Source organism: Aulonocara sp. 'chitande type north' Nkhata Bay, linkage group LG2 (genome assembly GCF_057382095.1).
Source record: "Aulonocara sp. 'chitande type north' Nkhata Bay isolate Kocher_YH1m ecotype deep benthic linkage group LG2, A_spYH_male_GT1.1, whole genome shotgun sequence".
Lineage (NCBI taxonomy): Eukaryota > Metazoa > Chordata > Actinopteri > Cichliformes > Cichlidae > Aulonocara > Aulonocara sp. 'chitande type north' Nkhata Bay.
Window position 1 is genome coordinate 80,635 of NC_141345.1, and position 24,623 is coordinate 105,257.

Genomic DNA, 24,623 nt, shown 5'->3' on the forward strand with positions numbered 1-24,623 from the left:
CCAGAGAAAAATGTTTTTTAAAATGTAATTGTTACTTATAACATGTATGTAACTTTGTAATTTTAACATGTTGTCGCCTCTTGGCCAGGACTCCCTTGAAAAAGAGGTTTTTAATCTCAATGGGACTTTTCCTGGTTAAATAAAGGTTAATAATAATAATAATTAGATCAGTGGTTTAAAAAATGGTTAAAATGTATGGAGTTATTTATGAGGGAATTTTTGGGCCAATATAGACTAGAACCATACCGTGAAGGCATTAAATCTTCAGTATGAAATAATAAGTATAAAGTAAATGACGTATAAAGTAAAATATTTGCATTTGTGAAGTAAGATTTGAAAGTAGCATAACATAGAAATGAAGTAAAATACATTCAAACCGTACCAGGTGTATCAGGTACTGTTGGTTTTCTGTCACGTGCTTGAATTTTGTAGATTTTAGCCAATGAAAAATTAGGCCTTTATGGACGCAGACAAAGGATATAAATGCTGTATACAGCCTACATACATCACATACCGTGGACGTTACTCCTGCTTTTTAAAAATAATGTACAGCATGTGGGCGGGACCACATCCACCGCTCACCAATGACACGCTGCCCCTTGCAGCGCTTTTATCCAATGACTGTTCTCTAAGTGTGCGAAGCTCACCAATCACGTTCGTGAAGATTAGCTTTTTGAAAACGCTGGCGGCCGAGGAAGTTCTGGGTTACAAGATTGAGGTTTTCACGCTGTAAATTTAATACTGTTTTTCCTTCACTACGATGCAGGTAATTCGATATTTATACATTTATGTCCAAGCGTTACCGAGTAACAGTTGATAACAATTTAAACTCCGTATATAATGTTTACGTAGACGTAAATTTTAGCTTAATTTACCTAACCTTGTGCTTGCAAGCTAGCTTAGCAGACTAACGTGTAACGTTAACTCGAGGTAAAAAGATCACAGGTAGTATATTCTATGAACGAGGCAGTGTTTTCTACTTCGAGTTAAGTTAATGTTTTCCTTAAAGGTGATCAGTACAGTGACTTGTACTGCAATTGTTTGAACGCTGACTTTAAATGACAGAGGCCCGGTAAACCTTTTTCTTTGTTTAACGATTAATTTAAATGTTTAACTCGTTGATCTTCAATCCAGTAAGTGTAATTTATGAACACTATATAAAGCATTGAACCAGCATATCTAAGGTCAGTGTGGCGATCAAGTCATGATAAAACAAGGCGTCTTTACCTCTCAAACCGGGTAAAGAGTTGTGGTGGGTAATTCAGCCACCCACAGACAGTGTTTCCTTCTCGGTTTTGTATATGATAATGAAAACCAGCTGAAATCAAATATATTACTGTCTCTGGCACTAGAAAACGCTTTAGATGTGTGCACAATTTAAAAAAAACGAGAGGGGATGGAATCTAGAAATAATCTAACCATCGGTTAGGTCGCAGTAATAGCCGTGTGTGCTCGCCATTATATTACTTTATTTTACACACTAAGTATTAACTTGAAGTGGAGGGTGGCTCTCCAACTTTAGGAACGTGTTACACCCTGTGCTATTTTGGCGTAAAACAGGAAGTGACAGTGATTGTAGAGGTGGCCCTTCCAGTAAGTAAAAGCATACAAATTCTGTTTTGCCTCTAGAAAGATTATTGGCGACCTGAACCTAGTTTAGATGCTGTTGCATTAAGTGAAGAGAGCTGTTAAATAAAGATCTCCAAGAAATACTGATGAACTGAAACAGTTTGGTAAGGAGAAATACTCCACCATTCATGTTTGTCATTGTGCATGCATCATAAGTTATACATGAGGAAAGTTTCTACAATTTACATAAATTCACTACAGCTCAGTGTGTGTGTGTGCACGCTAAGAAATGAAAAGAACATCTGGTTGTGCTTAATGATTGAAATCAGAATGTAATTGTGACTTGGATGAACTTCAGACCATATTTTATAAGTAATCTATTCAGACATTGAGTTAATTCCAAACTCTTGGTTAAAGTCACCATTAATGATAAACAGGGAAAGCACTGAGCCTTGACACAACATCCTAGGTTATGAGTTACAAAGTGTGCCTTAATCTCTTGCTTGCTTCCCTTTGTTGGTTGTCTAAAATAAGTATAAAGCTAAAAGCAAGGGGGGCACAAAATAGCTCAAATGTACTGTTTTAGTGAGTTGTATTTATTTCTTTACAGAATAAGGAAAATTACGAGCCCAGAGGTCTTCAAAGACCAGTAAGTATGGAAATTGTAAAAGATTATGTTGCTTGGCCCATTACTGTTAACTGTGCTTAAATCTAGCAAGCACATCTGATTCAGCTTGGACTGAGGTGTTATTAAAATACCGAAAGTCACTTTGAGCAAATCAAAGAATATATGTAGGTAAAATTTTGTAGTAGTAGTTGTAATATTAATAAATGAGTGATTTAGCCATAGTGCAATGAATAAATCACTTATAGCTGTGTTTTTGTGTTTGCTCTTGATGTCAGTTTGCCACACCGAACCTGTCAGGCCCTCAGCGAGTTGTGGTGAAGCAACGAGCAGACACAATGAAAAATACTGTCACAGGTAAGTCTTTCCTTCTGTGCAGATGCTGATAAGACCAAGGTTATTGTAGTTAACTAAACTAAAACTGGATATTGGGGGGGAAACTGATTAAAATAGAAATGAAAACTAAAGTTTAAAAAAATCCATATACCTGGAAAACTACATTTAGAGAAAAAACGAAAACATAACTAAATTAAAATTAAAAGACAGAAAATTAAAAGGTAAACTGAAGTGTTCATATCCACTCTGGAAACTGACTGAAATTGAATTTGAAACAAAGTAAAAATGAAATTTAAAAACTAATCGCAAAACACAAACCTATGATAACTGATTGAGACCCCTCAGGAAATTTTTAATTGCTAAGTTTTAATTGTGGTGTTATTTTTAGGTCCTGCGAGAGAATGCATTGGCTCGTCCTCCAGCTCAGCTTCAAAGTAAGTGTACTACCTAAGGCTAGTTCTATATTCCTGATATGTTGTCTTTGTCCTGAATATTTAAAAGAACTTTTATTTGTTTTTATTTCAGGAAAATTTCCATTGATGACTTTGACATTGGTCGGCCACTTGGAAAGGGAAAATTTGGAAATGTCTATCTTGCGAGAGTGAAGAAACTCCAAGCAATTGTGGCACTGAAGGTGTTGTTCAAGTCTCAGATGGAGAAAGAAGGTGTGGAGCATCAACTCAGGAGAGAGATTGAGATTCAGGCCCATCTCAAGTTAGTATCCTGCTTCTTTGTTTTTTGTTTTTTTTTTGGCTCTACTCCCTTTTGTCATCTTAGGCACACTGAGTTTACAAACACAAGTTTAATTTGTTACACAATATGTGTTCAAATAATAAGTGTGGTGATACATTCATTGAAAAGTACAAAATAACCTTTTGTAGGACTGTCCCGTTTTAGGGCGATTATAACAACCGTCCTATAATTCACACACGTTTGGCAGGCTATGTGCTACCCTCCACTGTCTCCTGCAGGGACATTCAAATGGTCGAACAATGCTGAGAGCTGTGTACTTCTATATCTAAACATTTCAATAATTTGGGTAATTTCAAAAAAAATCTTTAACTGTGCCATTGCTATACACTGAGAAATGTAGTTAATGTCTGTTAACCAATAATTTACATGTATAATGCCTCTGGGGACAAGATATACAAAGAAATGGTGTGTTCTCAGTGGTTTATTTGTCTCTTATAGATTAGGCTGATATTGTATAAATGCATACTATATAATGGCTGCTTATATTTGGTGCATTTAGCATGCTGATTTAAATCTCTTCTGCTTCATTTCCTCAGGCATCCAAACATCCTGCGCTTCTACAATTACTTCCATGACCGTAAGAGGGTGTTTTTAGTGCTTGAGTACGCCCCACGTGGTGAAATGTACAAAGAGCTTCAGAGATGTGGCAGATTTGATGATCGGCGTACTGCCACGGTAAGAACTCAACCAGAATTGTAGTGACAAAAAATTCTTTACTCTGAACTGCAAAAATAGTGAAGTTATAACCTAATGCCAACCTCTTTAAAATTCTAGTACATGGAGGAGATATCTGATGCACTAATGTATTGCCATGAGAAGAAAGTAATTCATCGTGACATCAAGCCTGAGAATCTTCTTCTCGGTTATCGTGGAGAGCTGAAAATTGCTGATTTTGGTTGGTCAGTCCATGCACCTTCTCTAAGGTGAGGAACCACACTGTCACTACTTCACTTTCTTTACGATGCCTGTTCACCCTGCCCTGCTCACCTTTTTTTAAACCTTCTCAGACGTCGCACAATGTGCGGGACACTGGACTACCTTCCTCCTGAGATGATTGAGGGACACACCCATAGTGAGAAGGTGGACTTGTGGTGCATTGGCGTCCTCTGCTACGAGTGTTTAGTTGGCAACCCACCGTTTGAAACAGCAAGCCACTCAGAAACGTACAAAAGGATTATGAAGGTTGGTGTTTATCTGCATGTGTAATGCACTTGGTCAGTCAAATCTCATGATTAAGTTACAAGTTTCAGTCATAGAGAAGAAGCTGATTTTACTGTAGTGAGAGAAGCCATTTAGGTATCACTCTAGTCGAGCACTTGTTTCCCTTTAGCTCTTACTTTATACTAAAAAAGGAAAATTCTTGTAGGTTTTTCATTATTTCTTCTGGGAATGTAATGTAGTACACAAGATAATTTACCTTCTGTAGCATTATGCTTACCAGATTTAGTACACACATTTTGAGTTTTAGCTCCGATTAAAGTGTTACGCTGAGCGGACTTTCTTGACACTCAAATGTTCCCAGATCTTAACAATTATTATGAACAAAATAAGTCACAAGCAAAGGTTTAATTTAAGCTCTGCTTGTTTTGAACTTATGCATTTTCTGAAATGTGCATAAGAACAGTAGCTGACTGGCAGATGTGGATGACTCTGAAGGGCACAACATTTGACTGCTTATTCCTTTCACAAGTTTTAGAAAATGCATAAAAATACTTTTATCTATATGTTTAATTTTCTGGTTATAAATTCTTAAAATGACACATCTTGCATCGTTTTTTCAAACTTGACATTACATCTCATGTATCAGGAAATGATTATCAAACTCGACTGTACCTGGCAGTTTGTGAGTTGGCTAAGACTTTAAGAATCCCAGCATTCCCCTTTGCTGATAAATGCATGAATCAAATCTTCCATTTGCAGGTGGACTTGAAGTTCCCTAAAGTTGTCTCTGATGGTGCCCGAGACTTGATCTCCAAGCTGCTTCGCCACAACCCCATCGATCGCCTCCCACTACAGAGTGTCATCGACCACCAGTGGGTGCGTGCCAACTCTCACAGGCTCTTGCCTCCAACCTGCCCTGTCAAGAAATCCTGAGCCTGCCCTATGATGGGTCTTTTTCCTTCCGCAAGAGACTGTGGCCCAATATTTTTTTGGTTTCACTGCCATGGGCTTCAAACTGCCATTATACTGGCAACTTTATACATGAAAAGGGTTCAGAGTATTATGTCATGCATGACAAAGATGAACAACAAATTCTGAGAACCTGCAAATGCAGAAAATCTTTCACTTCTTTTGCTTTAAAATGACTTCGGTTAATCAGTTTTTGCTGTTTGTCTATTCTCGCATACCCTTTTTTTTTTTTCCCCCCCAAATGTACAGTCCTTATGTATGTCCTTATCTATGTATAGTGCCTTCTCTAGAAGTGTGTTTTGTTTTTGGTAATTGTGATTTCTTTACTTCTCAAAATTGACACAGCTTTGTTTTGGATTGCTGCCTCAGATGGTGTTGACATCAAAATACTACTGTTAGACTGCCTCATTTATATTCTTGAATAGTTTGTGCCGAGGGGTTTGGGGCTTGTGCAGGAAAGCATGTTTTAATTTCCTTCAAGATGTACTTTAACTTTCTAATAAATATTGTAAAAGGATTTGTTTGCATCAAATGAGTAATTGATCACAGAGTTTATATCTAGCTGCTTGGCAAACCTGGTTAGTGTAATGCAACTATAAGTCCTACCTTTGCTAAGGGTTATATTAAGTTGCTTATACAACATTTAAAAAAAATATATATTGATTTGTAGTCACAGACTTCTATCAAGTAAGGGTAAGTAATTTGGGTTTTTTTGTTGGTTTTTTTTTTTTGGTTTTTTTTTGTGTAAACCGCAAGAGCAAAAGTGTATATATACACCCTCTAATATTTGGTTGAAGGTGCACCCTGAAAGGGGCTATTGGTAGTTATCATCAAGCTTCTGGCATAATTCTGGCTGGATATTTGAACAGTCTTGGCAGGATTATGAGTAGAGTTCATTTAACCCTGGAGAACCCATGGGGTCAGAGCCGACCCCATGGGTTCTCCAGGGTTAAATGTGTTGGTGTCCTGGTACAGACCTGTGTGGGTTGTTTTTTTTTTTTTTTGTTTTTGTTTTTTAAAAAGCGTAATCCACAAATTTTCAATAGGGTTGAGGTGGGGAAGGCTATTCCAGGAGCTTCAAGTTGACTTGTTTTATATGTTCAAAACCAGCTTTGATATGTGTTTGGGTTCACTGTTCTGTTGGAACACTTAATCGTGTCCAAGATTCAGCTTCACTGGAAAGTTTACAGTTCATGGCAGGGTAGCTGATCCTTGATGCAACACACTCCGAAAATGTTGGGACAGGGGGAACTTTACCACTGGGTCGCATCACATTTTCTTTTAATTACACACCAATCTTCTGGAACTGAAGAAATTGTTGCAATTTTACACACAGAATCTTTGCAATTCCTGCTGTAAGTAAGTAACAGCCTGTGATCGGCTATCTGATTTTCTTTAATGATGCACCAGACAATTTCAGTGGGAGACGGCTCTGGACTGCAGACAGGCCAGTCAAGCACACAGACTGTTTATGAAGTCAGACTGATATTCTCCTGGAATACACATGGAGTTCCTGGGAAGAGATTGTCTTAATGGAAGCATATGTCCCTCTAGAAGTCCTATGAAGTCTGCATCAATTACGCCTTCAACCCCCCCCCCCCCCATGCCATGGGCAGTGTTGCACAAACCATACCATCCAACCTTTCTTTTTCATCTTTGGAATGTAGAATTCGACGCTAATCCTCTCCCCAGCGTGGAGTTATTTGACCACAAAACACATTTCTATTGTCACTCGTTCCATCTCAGATGAGCTTGATATAGCAGCAGATTGTGTTCAGTGACACTGATTTTCTGAAGTACTTCTGAGCCCACTTGGCTATGTCAGTCAGAGTAGCATGATGATTTTGAATGCAATACCTTCAAACCTTTTGAAAATCACACACATTCAGCAGGAGTTTCTTCCCTTGGCCTTTACGCCCAATGATTTCTCAGGTCTCCCACACAATGTTACCTTGCACTAAGAAACATTGTTTTTATGGTGAAAGATTGATTTATTTTCTCACAATATCACAGTGGTGAAACACAACCCATCTTTTCTTATAAAGGCTGAACTTCTGGTGCATACCCATTTAATACCCAATCTTGATACCCACACCTGTTCTAGATTAACTTGCTAATTGAGAATGTTACAGATTGTTACTTGTTACTACATTTAAAGCAGGGGTCCCCAATCCAAGTCCACGAGGGCCGATGTCCCTGCAGGTTTTAAATGTGTCCTTGATCCATCACAGCTGATTTAAATGGATAAATTACCTTAACATCTCTTGAAGTTCTCCAGAGGCCTGGTAATAAACTAATTATGTGATTCAGGTGTGTTGACCCAGGGTGAGATCTAAAACCAGCAGGGACACCGGACCTCATGGACTGGTATTGGGGACCCCTGGTTTAAAGGGTTATTTTGCCTCTGCCCCAGCTCCTTTTGAATGTTTTGCAGGCATCAACTTATGTTTAAAAAATGAAATGAGTTGGAGAAAACACTTAACATATCTGATTTGTCCTTTTCCCTGTAAAATGTTCAAGTGCATTACCAAATTGCAGAAAATGAGGTAGCTATCAGTACCAATATAATATACAAAAATGGTTAAAATCCTAAAAGGAGTATTCCAGCCTGTCCTAAGAAGAATGAAACGGCAGAAGAAAAAATGGTTAAAAAATAGTTAATTTCAGTAGTATTGTCGTAGGTATATGCTAATTTCAAAACCTAAATTCACACGGTAGCGTGGCCGAGCGGTCTAAGGCGCTGGATTAAGGCTCCAGTCTCTTCGGGGGCGTGGGTTCGAATCCCACCGCTGCCATTACTTTTGCTCTCACACAATTCTCTCACTTCGAAAGAACAGTCCGCAATAACAGCTGGACTTTAATTTTTTTTTCTCTCGTGTGTCAAATTTTGTAAAATGAGCGCTCTAACTTAAACTGCAAATGTTAATTAAAAGTAACACAAAATAATCTCACTGATAGTTAACCGTTACCGCAGAAATTATTATGTTTGGAAACCATCAGTTTCGTTGCTATATTTGTCACTCGGAATCACAAATTACACATATAACCTGCAAAACGTCTGGGTTTGAATACACCTTGCAGTTTCAAACCGCTAGACAGTGCCACACAAAGTGTTCAGTGCCTAGTTATATCGGCAGAGATGCACAAAACATGTCAGATAACCAAGAGTTAGCTCAATACATTTCAGTAGCTGTATGCCCCGCTAAATATTACAAGGTTCATGAAAAACTGAGAACTCGAGATTTTAAACCTGGCTAAAATAATAACTAATTCGCCTAATGTCTATTTTTTTTAACCGTGGCGCTTTTATTTTGATATAGAAGAATGCTTTCATAACTCTTCCGGTTCAACTGAAGCGGCTAAGGTTTTCTTTTGACAGGACAGGCGGTGTTTCCGGGTCACCCTTGCTTCGAACTTCACAAACCATAAACAGAAGGCTGGTGCTCTGTGATCGGAATTTACCTGATGTATTGACAGCCTTATCGCTTTTAGTCACCAAATTCTAAGCCAACTAAATTGAGACATGGCTGGTTTACCACCGGGAGATCCGCAGCTGGTCTCAATGATCGTAAATCATTTAAAAACCCAGGGACTCTTTGACCAGTTCCGGAGGGACTGTTTGGCAGACGTTGACACAAAGGTAAGCACTAAAAGCATGCTCATAACACATTATTTGACGGTGTTTTACTTAATGAGTGTAAAATTCAGTTTAGGGGACTATCTGTTGTGCGTTATCTGTATTTTTGTTGAAGCTGTTTTGACACTGGGGTCTCAGCTTGGCTACAGAAGCTACCTTTTAATTGAGGCTACTAAATGTGTGTACTACTGTATGTCCACTTTCGCTACATCCATTAAACTTCTCTGTGGTTTCTCCTTTCCCCCCCTGCCTGGCAGTTAAAAATTCAACATCCTTTGTCCAGTGTATCCACTATCCCTCTGTGCATGTCCAAACCATCTCTGTAACTTTCTCTCCAATACACTCAACCTGAAATATCTCTCTAATATACTCATTTCTGCTTGTCCGTCCTTGTCACTCCCATCTACGGTTCTGCCACCTCCAGCTCAGGACTCCTGCTTTTTTTGTTCATCTCCAAGCCATTCCTAAAAACCTATCAATTTCAACTGTTTTTAGTCAGGTCTGAAGTCTCATTTCAGCATGTAATGTCCATTTGCAGTGATGTTCTCCTTTGTGTGCCTGGGAGTGATATTTGTAATGGCAACATTCAAATCTTTTACAGCCAGCCTACTTGAATCTGAAACAACGAGTGGACAACTTTGTCTCCAATCACCTCTCCAATCACACATGGAGCCCTCATTTGAACAAAAACCAACTGAGAAACAACATCAGACAGCTTGTCCTGCAGTAAGTGAGACATAGTATTCCTTCTCGTTCTGGCTTGTCGACATTAACTAAACTTACCGCAATCTGTGTCTCTTAGATCTGGGATGCTGGAGCAGGGAGTGGACAGGATTGTGGCCCAGGTGGTGGATCCTAAAATCAACCATATCTTTAGGCCGCAGGTGGAGAGGGTTGTCCGTGAATTTCTGTCCCCTGGCAGCTGCTCTGAGGAGCCACCAGCCCCTCTGCTTTCAACAGAGGTCAAACCAGACAGCAGCATTCCTGAGCAGGGTACACAACATTTTATGATTTTTATCAGCTTGCAAATGTCACGTGTGGATTTATATCTTTGATTACTCTCAAATATTTTAATATTTGAACAAGTGTCATTTCATGTTTACAGCCTCAACATCGACTCCAACTACCACTGCCAGCGACGCCATGTCCATCCTGGACACTATAACTTCTCTAAACCAAGAAGCTAGCGTCAGAGCCAGCTCGGCACCCGAAAAAGCACGTAAAAGTCAATCGGCAGATGACTTCATGCAGGTGATGGTGGAGGATAGCGAGCAGGACATGAGTATTGTTGAGGAAGGTGACAGTCACCAAGTGGTAAAGCCACTGGAAGAAGAAGAGGAAGCAAAACTGTCAGCTGAGGTTCAGGCATTAGAGGTAAAGACAGAGGAAACACAGGAAGAGGTGGAACTGGGAAAAGAGCCGTTAAAGGAGGATGTGAAAATGGAAGATGAGGAGTCTGTGGCTCAGGAGCAGACAGAGGATGAGAAGGATAAAACAGCAAGCAAAGTCAGTGGAAAACCCTCAGAAGAAAAACAGGATGATGATCTATTGAAATCTACAAGCAAGGCTAAACAGAAGGCCAGAGAGAGGATAAAAGAAGGTGAGCTGCAGCATCCTTTGTTTGTTTTTATATTTATTTAGCATTAGAATAGAATAGAATTGAATAGAACAGAATAGAATTCAACTTTATTGTCATTGCACACGTCACAAGTACAAGGCAACAAAATGCAGTTTGCATCCATCCAGAAAGTGCTTTAGCAATAATATGATGTGTTATGAATATACTATAACTATAAATGGTAAATGGCCTGTATTTGTATAGCGCTTTTACTAGTCCCTAAGGACCCCAAAGCGCTTTACACATCCAGTCATCCACCCATACATTCACACATTGGTGATGGCAGCTACATTGTAGCCACAGCCACCCTGGGGCGCACTGACAGAGGACTATAAGTATGTACAGGCTATAACTGAAGTGAATGTACAAGCTATGAACAGGTTATATGTATGGTTATAAATATGAAAATCTATAGCAGATTATAGATATACAGTTGTGAGTATTAATAAACAGTTTTAAGACCATAATTATTGTATTGTATGATTGTCTATACAGCATTTACATTCCCTACTTCACATTACTTTGTACATTTGTCACAGGGAAGGGATTTATATGCATTTTCTTATGGTGGACATGGCTTTAATGCAAATTTACTTTACACAACAAAAATGTGATGATGCCATGATTCTGTGCTTATTTGGACAAGTGAAGAATTTAAAAGATATTCAGGTTTTCACTTCGTTACCTTATCTTATCTTACACTTACACTTAAAAGAAGTTTAAAATCTCTAAGTACCTTTTTCCTGCAGAGTATTCTTTGGAGGACTCTGACCTGGAAGGCCTGAGTGACATCACAGTGAGCTCTGTCCACACCAGCGACCTGTCCTCATTCGAGGGGGAAAGTGAAGATGAGCAGCAGCTGTCTGATTCTTCTGAAGAGGGCGAGCTTCCACCTGATGGTCTCTGCCGGCAGCAGGCTTTCTATTTTTGAATAACATCACCATTAGTTGGAGCACTTTGAAAATATTTTAAAATATTTTTTCTGTATGTACTTGCTTCTTTTTCTCCCAGATGAAGGTGAGAGGGAAGAAAAAAAACACAGCACTGGAGACACAGGAGATGAAGACAAAGAGCGTAAACCTCGCCGCAAGGCCTATGTTCACAAGCCCTTCCTCTACTCCCGTTACTATAGCGACTCAGATGATGAGATCACTGTGGAGGAACGCCGTCGTTCTGCGGTGAGCTATTTAAATGTTAACATGTTACGTGCAGAGATTTAAAACTTTTTCTAGTTAAATGAAAAGCTTAGATCAATGGACGGTTATAGACTGAACACATTATGTCTTATGGTGTCATCTGCTGTCTTTTAAGTACATTTATTTAACAAACTGGGGTCCTTCCAGGCGAAGGACAAAGAAGAACGGCTGCTCAAGAGACAACAGAACAGAGAGCGAATGGAAGAGAAGCGCAAACAGAAAGCAGCACAGGCTGAAGAGCAAGGTTTTTATGTCATACACACTTGTGGCCTTCAGTGTTTCTTCATTTTCCTCATCTTGTGTATTCCACTGTTTTAGTTTAGTTATATACTCCCTGCCCCATGCTTTCACGGGACTGCAAAGAGTCCACCCACATATAAAATAGCAGAGGACTTACCAAATTGCTGGCCTGGAGGATTCAATGCCAGTGCCAGAATTTCACCCTGCGGTCAAAGTTCAGAGGAAATGCAAAAACTAGACTCTTCGGGCCTCAATTAGCATGTTAAACATTAAAATTAATGACAGTGCATTTAGAAAAAGGCTGCACAAGTTTGGCTCTTGTGGAGGAACGGTTTTCAAGAGAAAGCCTCTTGCCCCTAAACCACAAGACTGAGGTGGAGGTGTTCAGCCCTAATGCATTGTGCCATTCCTGCAAAAACTAAATGCATCATATTAGCTGTCAAACAAGGCGATGGAGAGGTGACGATTTGGGCTGCCTTGCAGTCATTGAGTTCAGCATGAACTCCTCTGTATACCAAAGTGTTCAAGATTTAAAATGTTAGGCCATCTGTCCGACAGCTGAAACTTAGCTGACACTATTTCATGCAACAGGACAATGATCCTAATCACCGCAGCAAATCTAAAAAAGAATGACTGGAAAAGAATCAAGGTTGCAATGTCAAAGTGCAAACTTGAGCCTCACTGGAAGACTGTGGCGGGATCTGAATGAATGCCTGCAAACCGCAATGAACTGAAGCAATGCTGCAGAGAACAGTGAGACAGCATTCCTCTAGAATAATACAGTAGGGTTTCTACCGTACAGTATAAAGTGCTATATAAATAAAATTGATAAATGTGAGACTGATAAAGTCTTCCAAAAATTAGAATATCAACTTATTGCTGCTAAAGGTGGTTCTACAAGCTACTGAATGACAGGGTCTACTTAACTATTTATAGGACAGCATGGAGTCCTGAGAAAACCATTTTGTGTGTACATAACACTTGGGATGTGCTACATTTTTACAGCACAACCCCCCCCCCCCTAAAAGATTAGTTTAATAAAGAGTTGTTTGTGCCTACAAATTTTGTGTTTTCCTTTGATCTATTTGGGATGATCACATGTTTTTTTTTTTTTTTCTTTTTTTTTCTTTTTTTTTTTTCTTTCAGTCGAGTTGTCTGGATGTTGTCCAAAAATAGAAAATTTATACTCATATTTAGTTCAAACTTCACATCACAAACTCCTTAAATTGTATTCCCTTGGCCAGGTTGCATATTTGTCCTTTATTTTCTCCTGGAAATAACTTTGTGTACTTGTAACATCTGCATGACGTAAAAGGCTCAATGTCTTCCACAGATAACAAAAAACAAAAGAGCAGCGACTCCGCTGCCCTCGAAGGCCCCGGAGCCAAAGAAGCCCGCAAAGAGAGGAAAGTTCTGGAGAAAAAAATGGCTCTCAACAGGAAGAGAAAACTAGACTCAAGGTGTGTAAAGGCTTGGACACAATTTGTACAGTAGATGCTTTTTTTTTCTTTTCTTAATATACACCGTAAAAATGAACATATTAATTTTACTTTTTAAGGAAAGAGGGAGATGTTTCAGGCAAAAAGAAAGGAGACACGAGAGACGCTGTAAAGAAAACGGTATGTAAAAGCTAACGTTGATGAAACAGATTTCAGGCATCAGGTTTTCATCATGAGTTGTAACTCTGTGTTTTTCATTTATTTTTGAAAATAGGAAGTGAAATCTACCACCTCAAAGACACCACAACATAAGCTGATGAAAAATCTGTCCGAACCTTCATATTCTGATGAGCGATACAGAGGGACAAGCGGCAGCATCTCAGAAGATTCCAGCGATGCAAAGAAGATAGCTGACAAAGGAAGGACACACTCCTTCATCTTGGAGCTGGAGCTAGGCTCCCAAGAGGCTCTCAGACAACGATCGGTTGGAAAATTTGACCGTCTGTCTCACAAAGAGCTTCACTCCAAAGAACGCAAAGAGAAAGAACGCAGCTTGTCCGATGAACGTGCCAAGCTCAAACAGAAGCAGGAGAAAAAATCTGAACATCAGGCGGATGAATCTCAGCAGAAGGAAGGCAGTGCTGTTAAAGTATCCTCTGAAGAGAAAGCTGAGAAGAAGCCCAAGATCAAAAGTGAGAAGAAGATCACAGGAAGTACAAAAGAAGGCAAGGTGTCTGAAAATGTTTCTGAAGACGGAGGTTCTAAAGATCCAAAGAAGGTGAAGACTTCATCTGTGGAGGCTATCAAAACGGAGAAGGACAAGAATAAGGACAAAGATAAGATCAAAGAAAAGGAAAAGGCCAAAGGGGAGAGAACCTCGGTTAAAAGTGATTTCAAGCAGCTGCTTCGCCCTGATTCTGCAGGTTCCTCTGAGGATCGATCCGACATGGAGCCTGAGTCAAACAGCAGCAAGAAGAAAGATAAACACTCCAAGGACGTCATGAAAAAGCCAAAGAGCCACAGTGAGGACAGGCCTGGAGATAAACTCAAATCTAAAACTGACAGTAAAGACAGCGAGAAGGAAAAAACAAAAGCAGATCAAGATGGACAGAAATTACACAGGTCAAGCTCGGAAAGTGACAAAGATCCAAAAAGGGTCAAATCATCGGAAAAAGGAAGAATTTTAGAAAAATCAAAATCAAAATCCAAAGAGGAGGCGAAGACTCCAGTGCTGCCAAAGACGGAGAAGAGAGTTCACAGTCCGGATGTCAAAAGTGCAGGAATTTCATGCGTCAGCAAACCTGAAGCAACAAAAGAGAAGAAGAAAGAGGGAAATGCAAAAGACCAGAGCAAAGTCTCTGAAGAATCTTCACAGGAGAGATCTGACAGTAAAAGTGCAAAGAAAAAGCTGGAGAAGAAGGATAAAGTTTCAGAAAAGAAAGATGAGAGTCAAGAAGAGAAAGCACCAAGAGAGGAGAAACTGGAAAAGTTGGATAAATCCCCTTCGGTTTCCTCTCTGAGTCTTGAGACGGATGATCTGCCAAAGAAACGACCTCTTCTCCAAGACACAAGCACAGACTCCGATCCCGTCACCACCACCGTCACCACGTTGTTCTCAGACGATACCTGTGACGCCTTGAGCGACATCACCCCCGAGCCGCCCGAGGGAGAGACGGAGTCACGCCTGTGCGAGATGCCAGCTGTGCCTGCAGAGGCCGACGCCCTGCTGACTCTTATGGACGTCTGCACGTCAGCAGAGGCGAGACTTCCACCTGAGAACACCCGAGAGGATGTGACATCCGAGATGGAGCTTCAGGATGCTGATATGAAGATGAAAGAGGCAGCTCTGACTCTGCTCTCCATGGATCCCGACAGCACAGTGTCCACCAGCTTACTGTGCCAAGAAGCAAGAGAAGAGTCGGCGGTCAATCCGCCCGCCCCACAACCAATGGAGACAACTACAGCTGAAGAGGAGCAGCTTCCTCCTATGGAAGTGCACACGGCTGCTGAAACTGAGTCCCCGGCTGCTGAAACTGAGTCCCCGGCTGCTGAAACTGAGTCCCCGGCTGCTGAAACTGAGTCCCCGGCTGCTGAAACTGAGTCCCCGGCTGCTGAAACTGAGTCCCCGGCTGCTGAAACTGAGTCCCCGGCTGCTGAAACTGAGTCCCCGGCTGCTGAAACTGAGTCCCCGGCTGCTGAAACTGAGTCCCCGGCTGCTGAAACTGAGTCCCCGGCTGCTGAAACTGAGTCCCCGGCTGCTGAAACTGAGTCCCCGGCTGCTGAAACTGAGTCCCCGGCTGCTGAAACTGAGTCCCCGGCTGCTGAAACTGAGTCCCCGGCTGCTGAAACTGAGTCCCCGGCTGCTGAAACTGAGTCCCCGGCTGCTGAAACTGAGTCCCCGGCTGCTGAAACTGAGTCCCCGGCTGCTGAAACTGAGTCCCCGGCTGCTGAAACTGAGTCCCCGGCTGCTGAAACTGAGTCCCCGGCTGCTGAAACTGAGTCCCCGGCTGCTGAAACTGAGTCCCCGGCTGCTGAAACTGAGTCCCCGGCTGCTGAAACTGAGTCCCCGGCTGCTGAAACTGAGTCCCCGGCTGCTGAAACTGAGTCCCCGGCTGCTGAAACTGAGTCCCCGGCTGCTGAAACTGAGTCCCCGGCTGCTGAAACTGAGTCCCCGGCTGCTGAAACTGAGTCCCCGGCTGCTGAAACTGAGTCCCCGGCTGCTGAGCCATCACCAGTTGCATCTCAAGAACCCGATGAGCTTGCTGATGTAAAATCAGACATTGCAGGTTTGTGCCATTGTGTATTATTGGCTGTAAAACAAGTAAGAATAAACCAGAGCTAAACAGGTGTCTCTTTACAGATGAGTCAGAAAGCACAGAGGTAAACATGGTCATTTCAGATGTTGAAACCTCTAAGACTTTGGCTCTAAAGGTAAATGTCACAGCTCCAACAAATCAAAAATATGTAGTTTAACTATACTTATACTTAATCTGAATATTTTGTCAGTGGTATTTTCTGAGTTTCTATTGTCTGATGTTTTCTCTATCATAGGAGGATGAAGCTACTGCAGATGAAATTCCTTCAAAAGAAGCTGAAAATACTGAAATATTTCCTGAAATGCAGTCGGATGAGAAACCAGCAGTACCACCTGAAGAGGGTATACTTTCTGATCTGTCATGTTCATTAAATCCAGATCTGCATAGCTGAGTTCCAGCTGTTGAATCGCTCACTCTGTAGTGCACAGTGTAGCGGGGAGCCATTTGTAGTGCACTGAGTACGTCAGAGGTGATGTATGTGTATGGTCAGAAAATAAATCCATTAGAGATAGACTTAATGTATAGATGTCTCCCCGAAATCCAAACCAGAAGCATATTTAATAATTTAGCTGCTTGTTTAGCAATTCATTAAGTTTTAATGGTTTTGAATGACTTGAAAGATTAGTGATTAGTCTCCTGGCAGCTCAGCAGGTCAGAGACTGTTTGATGATTTCCGAATAGCATCAATAGTGTCCCCGAACATGATTTTTCACATTTCTTTTCTCATGTGTATTGATTGGCATTCATATACACAAAATCAATATTTTCCACGAAATCTGCATTTTGGGAGTTAGAGGAGTTGGTGGTTTGGAAAAAAAATTCAAAAAAGTTCCAGTGACACATGTTACAGATTTTTCCACATCATTTGTTTTTAATATTTTATTTTTAAAGGAGTTATTCATTGTAAATACATTAGTTGTTTAAGTTAAGGCTTTAAAAATCATATGGCTATGGTTAGAAAAAGATCATGTTTGGGTTCAAATGTAATGGTTACTGCTGTTGGTACTAGTAGTGACAGTCCCATTCATCCTCGTGTAGGTGGATAGAGTTCAGCTGAAGTATTTGCAATTGCACGTGTTTGCATATGTGTTTATCCAAATGCACTGGCCAGGGTTCTGTTATTTGTTCATGTAAAATTAGTAACATTACATCCAAACGTTGTGCAAAATACCTCAGTAGCTACTGAGTCCATTATTTTGCAAATACCCACTGTCTCAGTGGGAGAGAGAGTGAACAGTTTGAACACAGACCTCACATCTTTTTCTTTTCTCGTGATAATACAGCGGTAACTTATTTCCTTTTACATCAGTGTCATAGCTTTATATTAACATAATACATTTTCCAGCTGCTGTTGCTGGGTGTGAAACCGAACAGCCCACAGGAAGCACAGAGGAAAACACGGTGGCTGGTGTTCCCAACACCACTGAAGAATTTACTGAAACTCCTGGTGAACAAGGTGAGCGCTGAAATAAGTTACTGCAGAGAAAAATACAATGGTGTGTTTGACTGACAAATAACTACATCTCATCATAAAGAACAACCAGAGCCAGATGATGTCGTCACAAAGGAAAACCTCGAGGTGAGTAGTGATCCACAATACCCTGAAACAAATTAGAACTGTTTATTTTCATACATTTGTTTGTATTTGTATGTTTTTTACAACTCAAACTCAGTCATCTTATTTCAACAACAGGCAGAGGAGGCGGCAGGTGACGAGGATGGGACCAAGACGGACACAATTAACAGTAAGTTTGTCTGCAGATGGTGAATATTTCAGATAAATTCATAAAAACACTTTCAAAGGCCGCCGTTTTAACCTCCTTGTTTTCACCACTAGGTGAAGCTGAGAGTAAGTCAGTGGAGGAAGGAAATGTCTCAGCAGAGAAAAGCGATCCACAGACTGTAAGTGTTTAGCTTTTACCCCTGCTCACTTACATGTTACTCATCCTTAACTGTTTAATCTGATCAGTTTCTCCTGTTTGGTTTAGATGGAAACCAGTGTCCCAGACAAGACTGAGGAGGCCAGAGAATCTGAGTCTAAGCTAGTCAAACAAATCAGTGAGTCAAGTGGCTCCTTTGGAAAATTACTCACACTTGTTGAGTTTACACTGCTGTATCTGGTTTGAAACATGTTGCCAGAGTAATGCTTTTAAGAGGATTACATTTTGTTTCTACATGCTCGGTACTTGTCAGCTGGTCCTTTTACAGTTAGTCTCAGCTGGTCCTGCTTGTTTGAAATTTCCAGGTAATGTCTCCAGCGCAGATAGCCAAGATGATGAGAAAGGCTCAGATTTCTCAGAAAAGGTAACTCTCAGAAGTTTTTTTTTTTTTTTTTAAATTCATTCAAATGGATGTGCAGAAATATAGAACAATAGTCTGCATGCAAACACTTTTCTGTTCTGTAGGAGGAGAAAACGGAGGGAAGAGGAAGGCGGAAACGAAAGCTGTCCAATCAGAAAGCTGCAGCAGAGAAAGAGTCTGGTATGGCAGCTGAGATTTATTTCTTCACCTAATTTCAAAATACAAAGAAATTAAAAGACAAAAGGGTGATTGGTAAAAAATGATTTTTATTAATTGGTTAGCTGAAGACAATGGCTTCATCACAACCCTTCCAATAAAGTCAGTAAACAACATGTTAACCAGTTATGACCACTGAAAAGTGTCCTTCACCAGGTAGAGTCTAGTTAACTAATGCATTGACTCTGTTTCTTTAACACATCAGGTGAGGAGGCGAATGAGCAGCTGCCTGCTGAGGTAAATAACGCTTCATTCACTTCACCTTTATCACAAATACTGTTAAGAATACAAAAACAATCTCTGCTTGTGTTTAAAAATACACGTTTGCTGTTATTTTTATCTCCGGGACGCTGAGCAGGACAAGCCAGTGGAGGTAAAAACCCCTCGCAGGGGACGATCGTCCAAACCCACAGAGGAGGAGACGAAAGACGAACCAACACAAGTGGAGAAGTTGGAGGAGACTCCGAGCCGCAGGCGGAGACGATCAGCACCCAAAGAAGCCGCAGCTGGTAAGCTGCTCACTTTAAATTAGTGTTCACTGTTAATGTGCGAAAAGGAAATGACCTGAAAATAAGAAGAACAGTTGTATTATGTAGAAATGGATTTGGCTTTGGACACACAAACTGAACACAGGCGAAAAAGCTGATGCACTTTATGGAGGGCTATATCTGCTTCTTTAAATGAATATATTATTTGTGTTATTAGATAATTAATGCTTCTTTAGCTTCTTGGGTACTGGGATCTGTTATTCTTTTTCCTGCTGAGAAGAAGAAAACAGGCTTAAAAGCGAGCGGCAGGAGAAGTGAAATGACTTGATTCAGGCAAATGAACCGAGCGCCTGCTCCTAGTATAAGAGAAATAATGTTTATTCAGTACTGTGATTTGTGCCAATCTAACTTAGAAGAGTTCAGTGATAAAAAAATGTGCAGCCTAATAGGAAATGAGCGTAGTAGGTTCCCTTTAACAACATGTTGAATAAGTATAAGATTTGTTTTTTCTCTAGATTGTAGTTTTTTGCACTATAAAGTGGTTGCTGAGTATAAAATAATGTACAACACAAGCTGTTAGTTTTTTTTTTCTTTGAGTTTTGCTCTTTTTTTTTTTATAAAATACATCTTTTTTTTTGAACCTCAGATAAGCAGAAAGAAGACGAAAATAAAGTTGTTGAAAGTCCCGAACAAACCTCATCGGAGAAAGTTGCAGAGACGGAAGCAGTGGAAGAGGTGTGTTAAGAAAATCTCAGCATGTCCGTAATATTTAATAACACGTGTCGTTACAGCTTCTTTGCCTTTGTTTCTCATGTGACATTGTTGGTTTACTTTGATGTTTTATCCTTGTAAGAGTGAGTACATTAAGTGTTTCTTTTGTTGTTGTTTTTTCCTATTCTTAGAGAACTGAAGAGAAAAATGAACCAATCAAAAGTGAGGTCAGTCTGCTGCCGTCTGTTCCAGAGGACGGCGAAGGAGCAGCAAGTGCCAAATGCAGCGATCCTGCTGACACCAGTGAGTCTGGTTCTTAAATGTTATATCGATAACAAGTGGGCCAAACCTCAACAGCTTCTCATATTAAGAATTTTCAAATTATGCAAGTGTGTCGATGAATATGAGCTTGTTTGGTTTTTTTGACAAGGGAAAAACAAACAGGAACTTTAAGTAATTTAAATGTAACTTGACTTTGTACTGTGAATGATTGATAGTAAATGTTTGGTGTGAACTTATCTGGTTTCTGAATTGGGCCATGAAGGAAAGGTTTGAAAACTAGCGGCTTAAAGAAAGTCTGGAAATAAGTGATCTTTAAGATACTTAAAAAAAATTAAATGTTTTGATTAATCATCATTGCAGGTGAACAAACAGTGGAGACCAAAGAATCGGAGGAAATGGAGGTGTGTGAATGTGTGGAGGTGAGATTTCTTTATCTGTAACTGCTCTCCTTCCAGTACGCATTCAGCACCCTCCATCTGAATTTCTTCTTGTTTTGTCCTGCAGGAAGCTCGAGCTCCGGAGGAGGTGGTGCAGGACAACAGTGGACAGGAACAAAATGAGCGACAGCCTGATAAAGACAGTGGTGAGACAGCACTCAGGCTAGCTGTGTAATTACCACAGTGGTTCATGTGTTTTAAAAACATCTTCAGTTGTGAGTTTGCAGTCTTTGTATCTCAGGTTTATTTATTTTTTTCAGACTGTTCCCCTTCTGCGAGTCAGTCAGAGGCTCACGAGGATGTAAAAGAGCAGAGCTGCAGCGAGAAGAAGACACAAGACGTATGTTTAAAAATGATGTATCTGCATACTTTACTTTTTATAATGAGGCTGATGTTTGTGTAAGGACTTTTTACCTCAGTCACAGTTCCCAGTGTATGTTCACTGACCTTTTTAAACTCTTCCAAGGGCGGGGAAGCGCAACAGCAAGAGGACCAAGAGACGACTCCAAAGCGGACTGGTCGGAGGGGACGGCCATCAAAGGCAGCAGCTACAGAGGATTCAGGTAAAATGTGATTAAAATGGAGTCAACAGGCTGTAGCAGTCAATGTGAAGCTAACACGATGGTAGGATATAAGATTATTTGCTGTGGATGAGTGCTTCAGTGATTCTATAGCTCCATCTGACAGACCTTTTATATATTTAACCAATAACTCCTGCAACACTTTGTCATCTTTCCCTCAGATAAAAAGGTCAAAAAAGCAGAGGAGAAGGACAGTGAGCAGAATGAGGAGGAAGAGGAGGAAGATGAAGGTGAGAAAGAAGGAGAGGAAGAAAAAGAAACTGCAACTAGAGCCACAACACGGTTGGCTTCTCGCCGGGAAGCTGAAAGGTAATTTAAACGTTATCTGATGGTTCAAATTTCAGATTTCCAGTAACACCAAAACAGAGAAATTGCCAAAAACCTGCAGATGGGTTAAAACAACATATTTTTTTATTGAATGCTGAGCAATAAAATTCACCTGAACTGTGAAACTGCAAAGTTTCTCCAGTGTTAACGAATGAGTGTTTGATTGTTTTGGAGCTGAATATTTGCACCTCGAAGGCATCGTCGCTGTCAAATCATATTAAATAAAATCAAGGGCGATTTAGTACTAAAGCAACAACTGTTGTTTTGTATTTTTCTTTTTACTGTTCCCCAGAAACAAGCCAAGTAAACCATCCACCCGGGCAAGCAGACAGAACGGTAAAGAGGAGACCGCAGCTGGCACACGGTGAGCTTCAGCAGCACGAGCGAGCTCAGTCGCTGCTCTGTGAAAGAAAACATTTTGCCAAAAGATTTCCTGGAATTTCAAGATGTTTTTCACTTATTAGCTCCTAAAATAAAAATAAGTCTTCTGTAGAACCTGAGCTGTGTTTAAGAAAGGTAAATCAAACAGCGGCAATAGGACTTCAGTATGTAATTGATTAATATGATGATGATGATACTAATTTGGGTCATTTGGCCTCTTCATGTAAATAGTGTAACGGTTGCGCTGAAATCTTTTGTTTAAATTTGCAAATGAGCCATTATTTATGTAAACGTGTGCTTTTCCAGAATAGAAATCTGAAACTGCATAAAACCAGATGCAAATTCTTCTTCTTTTTTTTTGTAAATTGTCGTTGATGGTTTTTAAGGCAGGGATTTTGAATCTCTTCTTAATCTAAACGTAGGATCAGCAGCCACAAAAAGTCTGATTTATTTTTTTTTTCTTGTTTTGCGGAATAAAATGTTCCAAGATGACCTTTGTGTAAAAAATAAATAAATAAATAAATAAATAAATAAAAATCCAGATTATAAATTGGAAAATTCGGTAAATGTGTTTGTATCGTAGTCGTCGCTTATTTAATGGAAAGTAGTATTTACTTGAAAGCGTTAGATATTTTGGCAACTAGTTAAAAATAGTCACCAAATTATAAGTATGACTCATTTTTAATGACATATGCTTAGATTTGTAGAAATGGCAAACAGACACAACAGAATCTGTATTTTGACCGTTAACTTCCAAGGAAACAACATAGCGAAAAATATCAAAAACTGACCAGAGATTCAAAGAAAAACACATTTTTGCTTGCAGTGCTTCACCTTGTGTGATTTCTATTTATTTATTTTTTAATTTATAAATCAAAGGTGTCCCAATACCACTAACATAAACAAACAAGAAGAAGGGCAAATAATCATTTAACTAAATTAGCTACATTAGGAGTAAGAAATGTGGGTTTTTGGTGGAAAAAGAAAATTATTTAAATTTTTTTTTAATCACTAAATTTTTAGATCAGCTAATTATTTTATCTCTAGATTATGAATTTAAAATAAAACTTAAACTTTGTACAACTAAAATCGCTCATTGGTGGAAAAAAACAGTTGAATATATATTTTTTATTTTTCTTTATTACAAAGTAGTACATTTAATACTTTATCAAAATTTAGTTTTAAGACAATAATTTAAAAACTGTTTCTCAGCATCTATGGTGTCTAAACCAGCCTGCGTTTAACTTTAGCTTGTACACTTTTTTGATTCCTTCAAAATAAAATTAATCTAGTAGGCCCCAAAATAAGGACTTCAAGTCTTGTTTCTATTTTAAACTTCTAGACTCTAGAGTTTATGGATACAGAACGAAGACCCCCCTCTCTCTCTCTACTTATTCTCCATACTTATTTTTTTTAAGGAAACAATACTTTCCTCTTTGTTAAATTCTAGCTGGCTTTTTTTTCCCCTTCTATTTTCAACTCTGTCTCCAGCACCGTTTTTCAAATCCAGAGATTATGTGAACAAGCTCCACTGTTTCTACACGTATTAGTTATTGCATTACTTTCCCCAAATAACCGTATATTTAACATGAACACGACTCTTGAACAAATGGATTGACACTTGCTCCTTGTTTCCCTCCCGCAGCGGGACGAGGGGCCAGGCGGCAGCAACTGCAGCGAAAGGGGGCCGTAAGCGGGAGACCAGCCCTCCTGCTGTGCGAACGCGGGGAGGACAGAAATCAGAGGAGCCCCCTTCCAAAAGAGCCAAACGCTAGGATGCCTGACAGCGGCACAACGGTTTGCCCCAGCGGTGTTGTTTTTACACTCCATATTTGAAGAGCCTCTGCAGTCAGGCACGTAAAGCTGTTTCTGCTTCGCTGGCTGCAGATATCGAAGAGCTCTGGATAGTATTATACACTCTCCTCTGATGGTTGAGTGTAAACCTGAGGATCTGTGTAAGAATCCCCCAGAATACCTTCTGCAGCTCTGCACACATATGGTTTGGATCAGACTTCATATTTCACCATTTATTCAGTAATGCCCAGTGAGTATTTCAGCCCAATCAGAAGCCTAATGTGCAGCCAAGTTGTGCTTTGTGATAAAGAGGGTGAAGTCTGCAGATTGTGTCTCATATACACACTTGTACGTAGAAATCAGCAATTTGTGAATTTTATAAGTGCATTTTCATTCTGTGAATGAAACAAGATGTTTTACTCCTAGTTTTTTTTTTTATGTAATAGTCAGAAGTTAAAGAAAGGATTTTGGTTTGGTTTTTTTGTTTTTTTATTCCACATTTTAAATTGATTTAAGACCTCAAAGACGGGGCAAAACTTGAAGAGTCTTTCATTACATAGTTTACTCCTGGTTTTTACTCACTAAATGAAGACCATCTAGTTATTTTTATTGTTACACAGTTAGCCATCAGTATGTATTAATGTAAAGCCGGAATTTCAACAAGTTTCTTTTTTAAATATATATTAAAAAACCCACAAATAACATATTTGTTGTTCCCTTGCTACATTAAAAGCACCACAAATCAA

General features: G+C 39.8%; 2 protein-coding genes and 1 non-coding gene across 4 annotated transcripts; all 3 read left to right on the forward strand.

The window, feature by feature from the left end:
• Nucleotides 1-612: 612 nt before the first annotated feature.
• aurkb (aurora kinase B) lies at nt 613-5,930 on the forward strand. 2 transcript variants are annotated; one of them, XM_086300437.1, is made up of 10 exons: nt 663-766; nt 1,630-1,733; nt 2,180-2,218; nt 2,473-2,551; nt 2,919-2,964; nt 3,056-3,244; nt 3,820-3,958; nt 4,058-4,206; nt 4,291-4,465; nt 5,204-5,930. In XM_086300437.1, exons 4-10 carry the CDS (start codon nt 2,533-2,535, stop codon nt 5,375-5,377), a joined length of 891 nt encoding a protein of 296 aa, XP_086156563.1. In that variant the 5' UTR covers nt 663-766; nt 1,630-1,733; nt 2,180-2,218; nt 2,473-2,532; the 3' UTR covers nt 5,378-5,930. The 2 variants fall into 2 exon arrangements, with proteins under 2 accessions (XP_086156555.1, XP_086156563.1); XM_086300429.1 differs by lacking the exon at nt 1,630-1,733 and having other exon boundaries at nt 613-766.
• Nucleotides 5,931-8,126: 2,196 nt separating this feature from the next.
• Nucleotides 8,127-8,208, forward strand: trnal-aag (transfer RNA leucine (anticodon AAG)). Its single transcript has one exon. It is a non-coding gene; the product is annotated as a tRNA-Leu (tRNA).
• A 612-nt stretch (nt 8,209-8,820) lies between these two features.
• bod1l1 (biorientation of chromosomes in cell division 1-like 1) lies at nt 8,821-24,623 on the forward strand. Its single transcript, XM_086300465.1, has 31 exons — nt 8,821-9,053; nt 9,652-9,776; nt 9,853-10,043; nt 10,156-10,650; nt 11,418-11,567; nt 11,680-11,846; nt 12,012-12,108; nt 13,438-13,564; nt 13,663-13,723; nt 13,818-15,545; nt 16,023-16,329; nt 16,404-16,474; nt 16,595-16,700; nt 17,705-17,815; nt 17,895-17,938; nt 18,053-18,104; nt 18,197-18,261; nt 18,348-18,417; nt 18,605-18,663; nt 18,765-18,840; nt 19,082-19,113; nt 19,235-19,385; nt 20,011-20,099; nt 20,267-20,378; nt 20,718-20,776; nt 20,862-20,940; nt 21,055-21,134; nt 21,261-21,357; nt 21,537-21,684; nt 21,995-22,066; nt 23,729-24,623. Exons 1-31 carry the CDS (start codon nt 8,937-8,939, stop codon nt 23,856-23,858), a joined length of 5,268 nt encoding a protein of 1,755 aa, XP_086156591.1. The 5' UTR covers nt 8,821-8,936; the 3' UTR covers nt 23,859-24,623.